Genomic DNA, 12,418 nt, shown 5'->3' with positions numbered 1-12,418 from the left:
TGGCTTGTGGGTTGGAGCCCCACATCGGGCTCTGTGCTGACAGCTCAGAGCCTGGAGCCTGCTTCGGATTCTGTGTCTCCCTCTTTCTCTGCTCTTCTCCCGCCTGTGCCCTCTCTCTCAATAAATAAATATCAAAAAAAAAAGAAAGAAACAGCCAAAGGGTTCCCCCGCTGTATCTCCCCTAATCGCCAGCACCTACCATGTCAGAGGTTATTTTAAAGGAGTGGGGGACAGAGGATCAGTTATTCAACACTACCAATTAGAAAGTTCCAGAGCCAGGACTTTGCCCCAGGTCTGCCTGTCTCTATTACATGTGCCCTTTCTGATGCTCCTTGTTAGGTCAGTATAATGATAATTACACCTTTTTTTGGACACAAGTGCACCCGGACCCACGGCCCTGCACCCACGGAGTTCCCAGGTGTTGCTCCCGGGCGGTTCTCTGTTCTCTCTGCAGTTAGCATATGTCTTCCACAAACACCAGCCATCTCGCCTCAGGTGGTTCAGAAAACCCTTCCCCACCGCTGGTAACAGCTGCCTTCACACGGGCTGTGACTTAATTAACACAGCACTTTATTTCAGTTTCTTATTAAATGTAACAGCAGCAGCAGCGGGGCCACTGTGCCCTCGCTGGGGCGTGGCTGCCTTGCTCTGCCCTGCCCGGGCTGGCCTCATCTCGGCCCCAGCGCAACCTGCACTCTCGTCAGGGCATGAACAGGGCATGGCCGTGGCGGCGGCCTGGCCTCCTGCTTGCTCGACTGTCGGAGGCTCATGGGCACGGGCGCCAGGTGGGTGAGGCGCCCGAGAATGACAGCATCCCAGGAGCCAAGCCCCCAGCTCTGGCAGACAGCGGCGTCATACCTGCAAGGGAGTGGGGTCAGCAGCACACAACTGGCTTGCGGCACCGGCTCCCGTTGTACCACCCATCTGCCGTATTTTCTGGATCGTAAGACTCTAGCATTGGAATACCGAGTTTGAGGCAGAAAACCAAACACAGCAACAGTGAGGAAGGCATCGAGTCCAAGGCCAGCCCAAAGTCAGTGAGACGTAAACATGAAGGGAACAAAGCACCCCTCACCTTCGGGGATCAGAATATGCTGCACGGCAGTTCTAGGCTGTGCGGGAGGGCCCTTGCCTCTGCCCACAGCCCCGCTCAGGGGGCAGGACACGGAGCCCAAGGAACACGCTGCATTTGCCCCTTGATAGTGCACCAGCCCGCACTGGGGGCAGCGCGTGGACACATGGCTCCCCACGCCAGAGTGCTACCCTCGCCAAGCCATCAAGCGGGCAAGCAAGCCACTCTGGCTTATTCATGCTACTAGGAAGAGGCAGAGTTGGCCTAATGCATAAGGGGGAAGCATGCACCTTCTCATACTGACTTTTGTATGTTCACCTGGCTCTGGAAACGTCCAACATCCTTGGTTCCCTGCCCTCCAGATAAATAAACAAAGAATCGTGCCTGGATTCTGCACCTTCTCCACCTTTCGTAGTCTTCCCTACCCCATGGTCCATGCTGGGGATGGAGGTCTAAGTCACTGAGAATATGATCAGGCTCGTTTACTTGTCACTACACAGGGGTGGAACAAAGGTCTCTTGAGAAGAAATGAGCCTGTCCCTAGGAGGCAGGGTGGGCCAGAGGAAAGAGCTGGACTTCAGGAAGATGCTAGAACATTCCTAAGGAGGTCTGTGAAGGCCCTAAGATTCCCAAAGGAGAACCAGGTGCACCCCCCCCCCCAGATGTAGCCTTCCACTCATTCCCTTGGGAGCTAAAATTGGTCTTTTATTCTAAGGAAAAAGCAGATGGTGGGTTCTTCTTATGACCCACTAGAAGAGTCAGTTAAAAGTAGCACACATGGAGAACCTAAATGATTTCAACTCACATGGGCCAACATGCCACAGATAGATTTGAACCAGGAAAAACCGGGATTCACATCGGACTTCAACGCAAGAGTCAAAGGGCTGAAACTAACATGGCTACATGTGTGCCACCCAAAAGCATATAAAATCCGTTCTATCTTGCACTGGTTTAGACCATCTCAAACCGGTTTGATATGGTCACCAACGGACCAAATCAGCTTAAAAAGGTCAAACTAGGGGCACCTGGGTGGCTCAGTCGGCCCTGACTTTGGTTCAGGTCATGATTTCGCGATTGAGGAGTTCGAGCCCCGCGTCGGGCTCTGTGCTGACAGCTCAGAGCCTGGAGCCTGCTATGGATTCTGTTTCTCCCTCTCTCTCTGTCCCTCCCCTGCTCATGCTCTGTCTCTCTTGCCTCAAAAATAAATGAACATTAAAAAAAAACCTTTTTTTTTAAAAAAAGTCAAACTAGTCGTGACTAACTTCAAAGTGGTCTTAACCCAGTATCTTTGTGGGTTCGCAGCACACCTGTTTCACCTGGCTCATGCCATCTCCGAATGCTTCTATGTGGTCCAGACTGTCTTGAGTTAGCTTAGCCCAGAGGGGACCAGCTTGAACAAGTTCAGGCTTGCTCACACTACATCTGGCTGATTGCAGGGAGAAGAAGGGAAGTAACAGTGATTGATCACCTACGTAGTGTCAGGCCCTGAGCTAGGGGGTTTACCCCCATTTCCTTATTCAATCTCAACTGCTCAGGGAGCTGTGCATAATTAACCCTCATTTTCAGGGGTAAAATAACTTGCAGAAGATTCTGTATCTGTTAAGCAGTAGAGCTGGCGTATAAATCTTAGAGCTGACACCTTTTCTATTTCACTGTGCCCCCTCTCCATTGAAAGGACCCTTAGTAACAGGTAGGGATGGGGATTTAGCGCATTAGGCTGAAGGGACAAAAGAAAGCTTTTAAAGCATCCAGAACTGCCTGGAGGGAACGCCGTAAGGGCATGCATCACCATCATCATCGACAGTGATCATTGCTTCTTGTGGATTAATGAGCAACATCTGGATGGGATTCCTGGCATGGGCTAGAGCTCTGGGACCGTTTGTTCTCCAAACCAAACTTACTTAAAATGCTTGTTGCCTGAGAAAGGCTCAGGGGAAGCACACTTATTATTTTTGAGTGAATTTCCAGGGAGAGGAGGTTATACAATGTCTAGACAATCCATGCCTTTAAGGAGAACGAACACTGAGCCAACAAACCAGACAGGAGGGATTTTGCTCCTTATGGGAGAAATCACCTTGACCTTGCCTAACCCGTTCCTGCCCGGGGCTCAGGAGTTAGATTCAGTGCTGACCCAAGGTAGCCTTTGGTCTCTCAGGGGCAAGGTCACCTGAGCACAAGAGCGACCTTGTTGGTGAGGTCAGACCAAAAACCACAGTTCCTGGAATACTCGTGGTTTCTCTCTGATGAACTTTGCTATCGGAGTAAGCCTGTGCATTTTCAGTGGCCTGCTGCCCACCATGGCTCGAGCCTTCCTCTCCATAGGACACTTGTAAGGCCCGGAGCAGGTGAGGCTTTACACTTGGGCTGTGTGCTGCATTCACTTTGGAGTTGACTGAGCCAACTGGCTGCAGCTGGGCTACCCAGTGGCTCTCCCCAGTCAAAAACTGTGCCCCTGGGACAACCTGGGAAGCAGGATCCCAGTGATAAGGTCAGAAGGGAAAGGGAGAAAATAAACTTCTCAGCTGCCTGCAAAGGACTCTGTCCCAGCAATCCCACCTGCCTTGGACAGCACCACCCACCGAGAGCCAGACTTGCTCACCTCACGGTGTACAGGGCCACCAAGGAAAACACAAGGAGGCCCAGATATATATTTAAATTGCAGATAAACAACAAATAATTTTTTTAGTAGGAGTCACTTTATCTGAAATTCGAATTGACCTGGGCATCCTGTATTTTTATTTGTGAAGTCTGGCAACCCTAAGCTGGCATGATGAATGATCTATTAGTTTATGGGTGGGTAAGTTGGTTAGTTTCTCTCTGGTTCAGCTACTCCTTATTCAAATGCTTTGTCCTTTTAAGCCTTTCAACCTGTACTTAGCATAGCTGTCTGCATTCTGATGTCACAGTGATATTCTTTTCACTCTCCCTTCTTTGTGTTTCTTTTTCCGAGTTTTGACCACCTACCTTCAAGGAAGTCCTCAAGCTTTCTGCTCTTCCTTTTCCACTAAAACCTACTTATGTTAAGTATGTTTTTGCCCATATCTCTCATTCCTTATTTTTAGAGTCTTTTTGCAAGACTACTGGGCAGACATTGCAGGTGTCACTGATAATGAGCAGCCTGCCTTGGTTGGACCGTCCAGAATCCTGGAGCCAGCATCAAGTGGGAGTCACTGGCTGAAGACTGGATTTGTACCAGGGAGATCCCTATTTCACCCAAGCCCAGCTCTTAGTCGGTGAGATATAGGTGTGTGCGTGTGCGTGTGTGTGTGCGTGTGTGTGTTGGGGGGGGGGTGAGTAGAGGAACTCACCTGCAGAGAGCAGAAGGCCTGGGTATAGGGTGGCATCCGGACCAGGTAGGAGGCGACAATGATGGCCGAGGAGTAGTGAGTGTAGTAGTGACACTGGGCGGTCATGTCTCCTGCAATGAAAGGACATGCCTGGGATGGATTTCTCACCTGGACTGGGGCCGACTACAGACACACAGGCTCTACAGTGCTCAGGCATGAGCAGCGAGCATAAGCCCTGCTCAAGAGAGCACCTGCAGGCCAGTGGAGCCTTGGTTCTGCTCACAGATGTCATTATAATTTGGCCAGGAGCCACCCATGGTGAAAAGCACATTCAAGACCCTCAGCTGCACCCCTCAAGACCTCAGTGTTCTACTCTCAAGAATGTGGGCAGAGCCAGGCTCTGGGAAGGCAGTAGTCAGGATTCATGGGGAGACAGTGCATTGGTCTTCTGACTTAAGGGGTACCTAGAAAGCCTACGATCCCAGCAGCACAACCAGCAAAGGCCTGAACCAGCTCCCTACAATGACTGCGCAGTCATCTTGCTTCCAGCCCCAGGCCTGGCCTGAAGCCCTCCCTTGTGCCAAGCAGGAGTTCCCTAAGTCACAGTTGTCTGGGAGGTGGTTGCAGGAACTGGTACGAGGTCCCAAACCCAAAGGGCAGCTCAAATGCACACCCAGAGTGAGATGGGAGAGAACGGGGCCAAAGCCAGTGGGATAGAGTACTCTCCTGGCCTGCTTCTGTGGAAACAACTCAGCGACACCTGGCAGTCGGAGGAACAGCAGGGCAAGAAGGGCTTGCCCAACCTTCCACATCCTCCCGTCTGCCCCCAGCAAGTCTGAGAGCCAGTCCCATGCGGAGCAGGGGTCCCAGGCAGGCCTCCACGGGCTGTGCAGGATGCAGCAGGAGCCTCCCTCTCCTGCTGAGAATTGCTCACTAAAAACAGGGCCTCTGGGCCATAAGCCTTTCCAAAGTATGCCACCTCTGGGTCCCAAGGGAACTTGTCATGGTTCCTGGATGGCTGCTTCTTATTTTAAATTACACATTTATTGCAAAGCATTTGACCAAACCAATGTAGCTAGCATCAAATGCATGGTAGAAAAATTTATTTTTAAAATACATTCAGGGCTCCTGGGTGGCTCAGTCAGTTAAGCGTCCGACTCTTGATTTCAGCTTAGGTCATAATCTCACAGTTGGTGAGTTCAAGCCCTGCATCGGGCTCTATGCCTGTTTGGGATTCTCTCTCTGATACACACACACACACACACACACACACACACACACACTCTCTCTCTCTCTCTCTCTCAATAAATAAACTTAAAAACTACATATTCATTGAAGTTTAAGAAGTGAATAGGTCTAAGGAAAAAAATTAAGGCAATAGGAGTTCCAGACGCATGTGAATGTGGCAAAAATTGTAAAGGTGGGGGCGCCTGGGTGGCTCAGTCCGTTAAGCGTCCGACTTCGGCTCAGGTCATGATCTAGCGGCCCATGAGTTCGAGCCTCGTGTCGGGCTCTGTGCTGACAGCTTGGAGCCGGGAGCCTGCTTCAGATTCTGTGTTTCCCTCTCTCTGACCCTCCCCCATTCATGCTCTGTCTCTGTCTCAAAAATAAATAAACATTAAAAAAAAAATTTAAAAATTGTAAAGGTGATATGCAGATGAACAAAGTTTGGGAACTAGGTTCTGGAGCCTAGATACAGGCTCTGCCATTTAGAAGCTGTGATCTTGAACTCATTGCCTGAACTCTCCAAGTTTCAATTCCTTTCTCTTTGAAATGGGCCATTGTATTTCTGCACGTAGGCTGGCCTGTGCCAGGAATATAGAAAGTGCTGAATGAATGCTACCTCCCTCTGCCTCTGCTGGCCCCTGGGTATGGAGGTATCAGCTCTCAGCACAGCAGTTCTCAGTCCCGGCTGCACCTCACCAGAATTTTTAGAGCTGGGGCCCAGACATCAGTATTTTTAACACTCCCCACCCCCAGGTCCAGGTGATTCTTCCACACAGCCCGGGTGCAGGCCAGTGGATTTGTGCTGTTCTCTAGCCTAACATAATTGTTTCCAGGCTAAGGGACAGCCTAAATAGTTACCAAGGATCATTTCAGAGCATTCAGATGAAAAACACTGCAGAAAAAAGTCAAGCTGGGATCTACCCACCTTCAGTTTTCTCAACTTCTTTAAACCTCTGGATAAATTTCAGCTTCCTTTCCTTGGTCTGAGCCCCCATGGGCCTTGAGAGATCGCGGAAAGTCTTGGGATTCGTCAAGTTCAATGTCTAGAAGGCAGATGTATGGCTGGAGTTAACTCCCCTCAGGCCCTCTTGTGACCCAGCGAGACTTCAGGAGCCACGCTCTTTAGTTTTATAGTTCTCTTTATTGGTTTATTGTCGTTTGGTCTGGCCCCCCTCTGGTGATTAGCAGGCGTGCTGGGGTTTTATGGCCCCAGAGCCAGTGATCCACAAAGACTTAATAGGGGAGAGATGGAAAATAAGAGGAGGGGAAGATTGAGTTCACACTGAACCTGTTCCAAGTTGACCCAAATCAGAACATCGCCACCAGTGACTGAAAAGAGACTTTCAAAAGAATCCCTGTTGTCTATGTATCCCTTGGCTCCAGCCCTCACAGGAGAGCAGGATGCTTCCGTAGTTCACGGTCCTTCCTTAGAATCAAATGGATTCTCTAGGAAGTTAGAAGTCCTCATTTGGGGAGGAGATGTGAGGAACGGCCTCATTTCTTCCAGAGCCCACTCCCTTCCGGGTAGTGAAATGTCGTCCCTTCCCCTGCCCCAGGGAATATAATACACAGCAGTGGAGACCTGAAGTTTTTAAGGCTAGGTGTCCTTGGAGATGTTTGCTTTCAGCAGAGGTGTTCTATGTGTTAGGAGAGGAGCTATGCATTCCCCAGGATTTGCATGTCTTATAGAAAGTGTTTCTTTGAACCTGCAGTCCCCCTAGGGAGGAAGGTGTTTCTTTGAAGCTGCAGTGTTCTTTGAACCTGCAGTCCCCCTAGGGAGGCAGGGCCAGTCCCCATCTCACACCTGCAGAGCCAGGGGGTGGGGGGCAAAGCGAAGCAGGCACTTCTCAGACCCCTATGACAGATAGATGGCACATGTGGAGACCCATGCCCAGTGACTGCTGATTTTGCCAGGACAGAATGGGGGTTCATAGCCACTAGATCTCCAGATTCTCCAAAAGATAGTGTAAATCCAGATTTTTTAGGAGAAACCTCCCAATTATTAAATATGGGTAAGTAATCAAAATTTGGGGCTAAACAAAAGGAGCTCGTAAACCCCCACTTTGCAACATGTGAGTTAAAGCTGGGGTTTGCATGTTTCATTTTTGAAATACCTCAGCCCCAAGTGGATCATTAGGGAAATAAAAGGCAACATATGGCTGGTGAGAAAAGTTTTGTGTTAAGTGTCTTAAGCGGGAATGGGAGGTCATAAAAGACTGAGGCTCCCTCTCCCAAAGCCTGGCTATCAGCCATCCAAACACCCCTAGGCAGGACTGGCCAGGGCTTGCCTGAACAGGACCCAGCCACCTTCTGTGCTTTAGACACTACAACCTTCTGGCCAGAGCTCAGCTGGTTGGGACAGAGCTTCATCGCCAGGTCGTTCCCAGCAACATCACCTTGGCCCAGCTATGCGAGCTGTCCTCCTCCCCTCCCTTGCCTGCTGAGGTCCAGGGACACAGGCCCGAAGCAGAAATTATCTGGTATTGCCATCAGCCTTACCCAACCCTTTGTGTCTCAGTCTAGATCCTGGGTGAAATCTACATACCAACATCTCAGTTGCTGAGGTCGGGCTACTGGGCAGTGATTTCTTCTCTTTGGGTCTCTCTCTGTCTCTCTCCACTCCTCTACCCGCGCCCCCCACCCCCGCCCAAATACACATGTTGATTCAAGGAACAAGTTCCATGGCCTACTGCCCTTGAAGGACTAGAGTTGGTCCATGGCAGTGTCTCAGCAGGTGGGGATCAGTTGCCTTGATAGCAGTGAGTCAGCCAGGAAGCCCTCTGGGGCACATGTTAGCAACTGTCCTCATCATGTTGATCATCCCATATGTGGGGTCACCTTCCCACAGGTGGGGCTGGACAGAAACCCAAGCAGCCAGATTCCAAAGGCCTCCTCTGGGGTGAGGGGCCGAGCACAGAGCAGCCCTCAGGGCCAGGTGGACTGAACCTTGCAGTGGGGGCTCTGCGTGCTGATTTAGTATGCTCTGGTCTTCACGGTCAGAAAGCCTCAGGACATTTGAACAGCATCCATGTGAATACTGTACCTGTGAGGTGTAGTCGGCCAGGACCCAGGGAAACACGGGATACTGCATATAGTCATTGTAGGTCCTTCCAGCCATGGTGTTGAGGTGCATGAGATACTCAAAATTGCTGATGTCCCTTTTCTACCAGAAGAGACGAAGAAGAGATAAAGCAAACACGATTGGCATCTTCCTAAGGGCCACGGGAGGTCAATCCCTAGTCTTCTGCAGCCCTCACTGTGTGGGTGAGAGCAGGCAGCACACATGTCCACTGCTCCCCGTGCACAAGCCAGGCCCGATCCTAGAGACTGTGCTAATTGCAAAGGGAACTGAAGCGAATATACTCAGGAAGCAAAGTCAACCAGAAAAAAAATATATAGCTCAGCAGTCGCTAGCCCAGGATAAAGCCATCTTTTCAGTTAACTGTTGGGTGTGAAACTCAAAAGTTGATTAAAACAAGAGCACAGATGCTGTGGGTAAACTTACTGCTGGCCTTTTTATGATTTAAAAAAATTAGCTGAGGGGACCTTGCGGTCACAGAGAAAGAAGCCCTCGCTGAGAGGCTGAATGATCGGTCTTCCTCTGGGAAGAAGACTTTCTGTTCTGTCCCTGCCTATTGGGATAACACTCATTTTTAGGGCCTTAAAACGTACAGTCAAGGTGGAATCAGGGACTGTATTTGGGAAAACTTTACCAAGGCCAATGGGTGAATGAACCACCCACCTCTTATTTGGGACCCGCATTCTGTAGTCTCTCTTGACCCTCTCGTTGGAAAAGGGTTTTGGACAGGAGTGACCAAGCATTCACTTCTTGTTGCCACATGATGTCTAGGACTGGCCTTCTTGAGGCCCCTGCCTTTCACGAGAACCAGAGGCCAAATGTGAGTCCATTCAAGCTGGGAATCACATGTGTCTTCTCAGAACAAGAAGTGAACGTGTGTGCCCCTCTAGATTGTGTCCATTTACACATATGTGTATATCTGCATGGGTGGAGCGTGTGCGTGCACATGGGACATGTGTACATGCACACACACACACACACACACACACACACACACATATGCACACATACACTACCCAGCTCTGACTCCAAGCCTCAGGTACCGCTTTTGATCACTGAGATCTTTTGAGGGAAATATTTGGGACATTTTGATAAATTAGAAAATAAGACCCCTTCTGATTCATCCACATGCTTGCTTTGTCTCTCCAACTGCTGGGATCTGAGCTATTTTCTGATTTGCGTGCCCAGAGGGTTTTCCCAGACCTCCGGTCCTCTAAGGGGGTCACTGTACCTGCCACCTCTGTAGCATGGTCCTGTCAGAGCCGGGGTATCGCCTGTGGAACAGAAAACAATAGTGGTGACCAAATATCTCAAGGCATGGATGAGGGGAGAGGTGGCAATTTCTGGGGATCTATGGGGCCAGGAAAGCCACAGACTTCCAGGGCACACAGCAGCTCTCCTGGCAGGATAATAATAACAAGATTGTTATCTAAGTTCTTCTTGCCCCCACACCACCCTGTCACTTTGGTTCTGCTGTGATGCTAGAATATCCTACTGCTTTAGTGTGGTCTGTGGAGAAGTCATAGGGCCATGCAGAAGCAGGCTCAGAGGCCTTGCTACCCCACACTAGATTTCCCATGGGCACGTGTCAGCCTTCCTTACCCATGTAAGTATAATATATGTGATTATTATATACTGACATGTGACTATAACTTATGTATATAGTTTTAAAAATGCAAATAATAGGGGCACCTGGGTGGCTCAGTCTTGATCTCGGCTTAGGTCATGATCTCATAGTTCGTGGGATCAAGACCTGCATCGGGCTCTGTGCTGACAGTGCAGAGCCTGCTTGGGATTCTCCCTCTCCCTCGCTCCCTGCCCCTCCCCATTCTCTCTCTCTGTTAAAATCAATAAAATTAAAAAATTAAAATAATATATGGAAGGCCACAAGATGTAAGAGTCTCTGCACTGCTGCTCCCACTCAAGAAGTAGCCACAGTTAACAGTTTCCAGAATAGTTTTATCCCATGCCTGTCTATTGCTTACATTGCTTTTTTAAGTTTATTTACTTTGAGAGAGAGAGAGAGAGAGAGAGAGAGAGAGAGAGAGAGAGAACACAAGCAGGGGAGGGGCAGAGGAAGAGGGAGAGAGAGGATCTCAAGCAGGCTCCACATTGTCAGTGCAGAGCCCTATGCAGGGCCCGAACTCACGAACCATGAGCTTATGACCTGAGCCAAAATCAAGAGTCAGGTGCTTAACCAACTAAGCCACCCAGGCATGCCCACTGTATTTAAAAAAATTTTTTTTAGTGCTTGTTTTTGAGAGAGAGAGAGAGAGAGAGAGAGAGAGAGAGAGAGCGGGGGAGGGGCAGAGAGAGTCAGGGACACAGAATCTGAAGAAGGCTCCAGGCTCTGAGCTGTTTGAGCTCCGATTCAGGGCTCAGACTCACAAACCATGAGATCATGACCTGAGCTGAAGTCCGATGCTTAACCGACTGAGCCACCCAGGCGCCCCTGGTATTTTTTTTAATTGACGATATGTGGATAATCTTATTTGCGCCTTGTCACTGGCTTCCCAGCACTGTGGAGTCACCTCGCATTGTTCTGTGGCATTCATTTCTACAGCATCAGGACGCCATTGCACACATGGATCAGAACTGGTTGAGCCTGACTCTGTGGTGGGCTTTGTCCTCACACATGACCTCTCCGTGACCACTTCTGGACATAAATCTCTGCATACTTTGTGAGTGTACCCAAGAGAGAAAGTTTTGGCAGCCATACTACTGGGATAAAAAGTATGAGCATTTTTTTTTTTTTAAAGTTTGCTACATATTGCCAAATAGTCCTCTTAAAAGGCTGGACTGATTTATGTTTCTACAAATACAATTAGGAAGAAATACAAATCGAACCAAAGAAATACGATTTTGACCAATGTAGGGGGAAAGAGTTTAGACGTGCAACAGGAGGCCGGAGCTGGGAAGGGCGTGGGGAGGAGGCTTTCGCCACATGAAACACCTCTTCTTCTGCACAGCAGGGGTTTGTGGAGCCCGGCTCCTTGGCCTCTATGGTAAACCTTGGTTCCTTTTCTGGCTCTGATTTCTTCTTCCCTCTGTGTCCTTTAGACTCTCCCCGTACTCTCAAGACCTTGCTCAAGATGTTTCACCAAAGCAAACCAAATAATGTCTCCTCTTTCCGGCCATTCCCTCTTCCTCAGTCCCGTTCAGGTGCCCACAGACACCACATGAATTCTCTGCTCCAGCCCCATGCACTGCACCAGGATCCTTCTGGACAAGGCTGCCCGAGTGCCCCTTCCTCTTCCCACCACACACCGCGGCCATCATATACTCCGTTTTAGGCTTCCCAACCCTTTTCATTCAATTCTTTCCTAGCTAGGTGTTTTATCAACAGAAAGCAACTCCCAGGCTGGGCTTTACCTCTCCTCTCCCACTCCCCATAGAGAAATCATCTTTTTGGTCTATGTTATCCCTGCAGACAACAATAACAGTGAACAAAAGCAAAACATGGTCGGATTCATTGCTTTAGGCTGCAAAGGCTCAGGCGAAGATTTGGTTCTCTGGCTCAGTCTGTGAGCCTGCCACCTATCCTAGTTCTGGAAGACAGGCCGCCTCGAAGGCTGCAAACACGGGCAGAGCCCAGGCTGGAGACAGTGAGGGTCACCACCTTGAAAAGGACATGTGCTGAACCTTCCTGAGGCAGTGGAGTTACAAGGATGTGGAGTTAGTACGGCCAAGCTTGCTCGTCTTGCTACTGTATTGTGTAAGTTTGACAGGGGGTTGGGGCAGGGAGCAGGAAGA

General features: G+C 49.7%; 1 protein-coding gene across 4 annotated transcripts in view; it reads right to left on the bottom strand.

Annotated features, from left to right (window-relative positions):
• Positions 1–12,418, bottom strand: part of WDFY4 (WDFY family member 4) — a 295,826-nt gene that overhangs the window by 32,721 nt on the left and 250,687 nt on the right. For all 4 annotated transcript variants that reach the window (XM_019444889.2, XM_019444887.2, XM_019444885.2 and 1 more), the window contains 4 exons: positions 9,897–9,939; positions 8,630–8,749; positions 6,512–6,629; positions 4,381–4,490 (listed from right to left, as the gene is read on the bottom strand). In XM_019444889.2, coding sequence (XP_019300434.2) covers positions 4,381–4,490; positions 6,512–6,629; positions 8,630–8,749; positions 9,897–9,939 — 391 coding nt within the window. The remainder of the gene's footprint in view (positions 1–4,380; positions 4,491–6,511; positions 6,630–8,629; positions 8,750–9,896; positions 9,940–12,418) is intronic.

The sequence above is a fragment of the Panthera pardus genome, unplaced genomic scaffold (genome assembly GCF_024362965.1).
Source record: "Panthera pardus isolate Hobbes unplaced genomic scaffold, ASM2436296v1 HiC_scaffold_22, whole genome shotgun sequence".
NCBI lineage: Eukaryota > Metazoa > Chordata > Mammalia > Carnivora > Felidae > Panthera > Panthera pardus.
The sequence above is the reverse complement of the archived record's forward strand: the minus strand, read 5'-3'. Positions and strand labels throughout refer to the sequence as shown.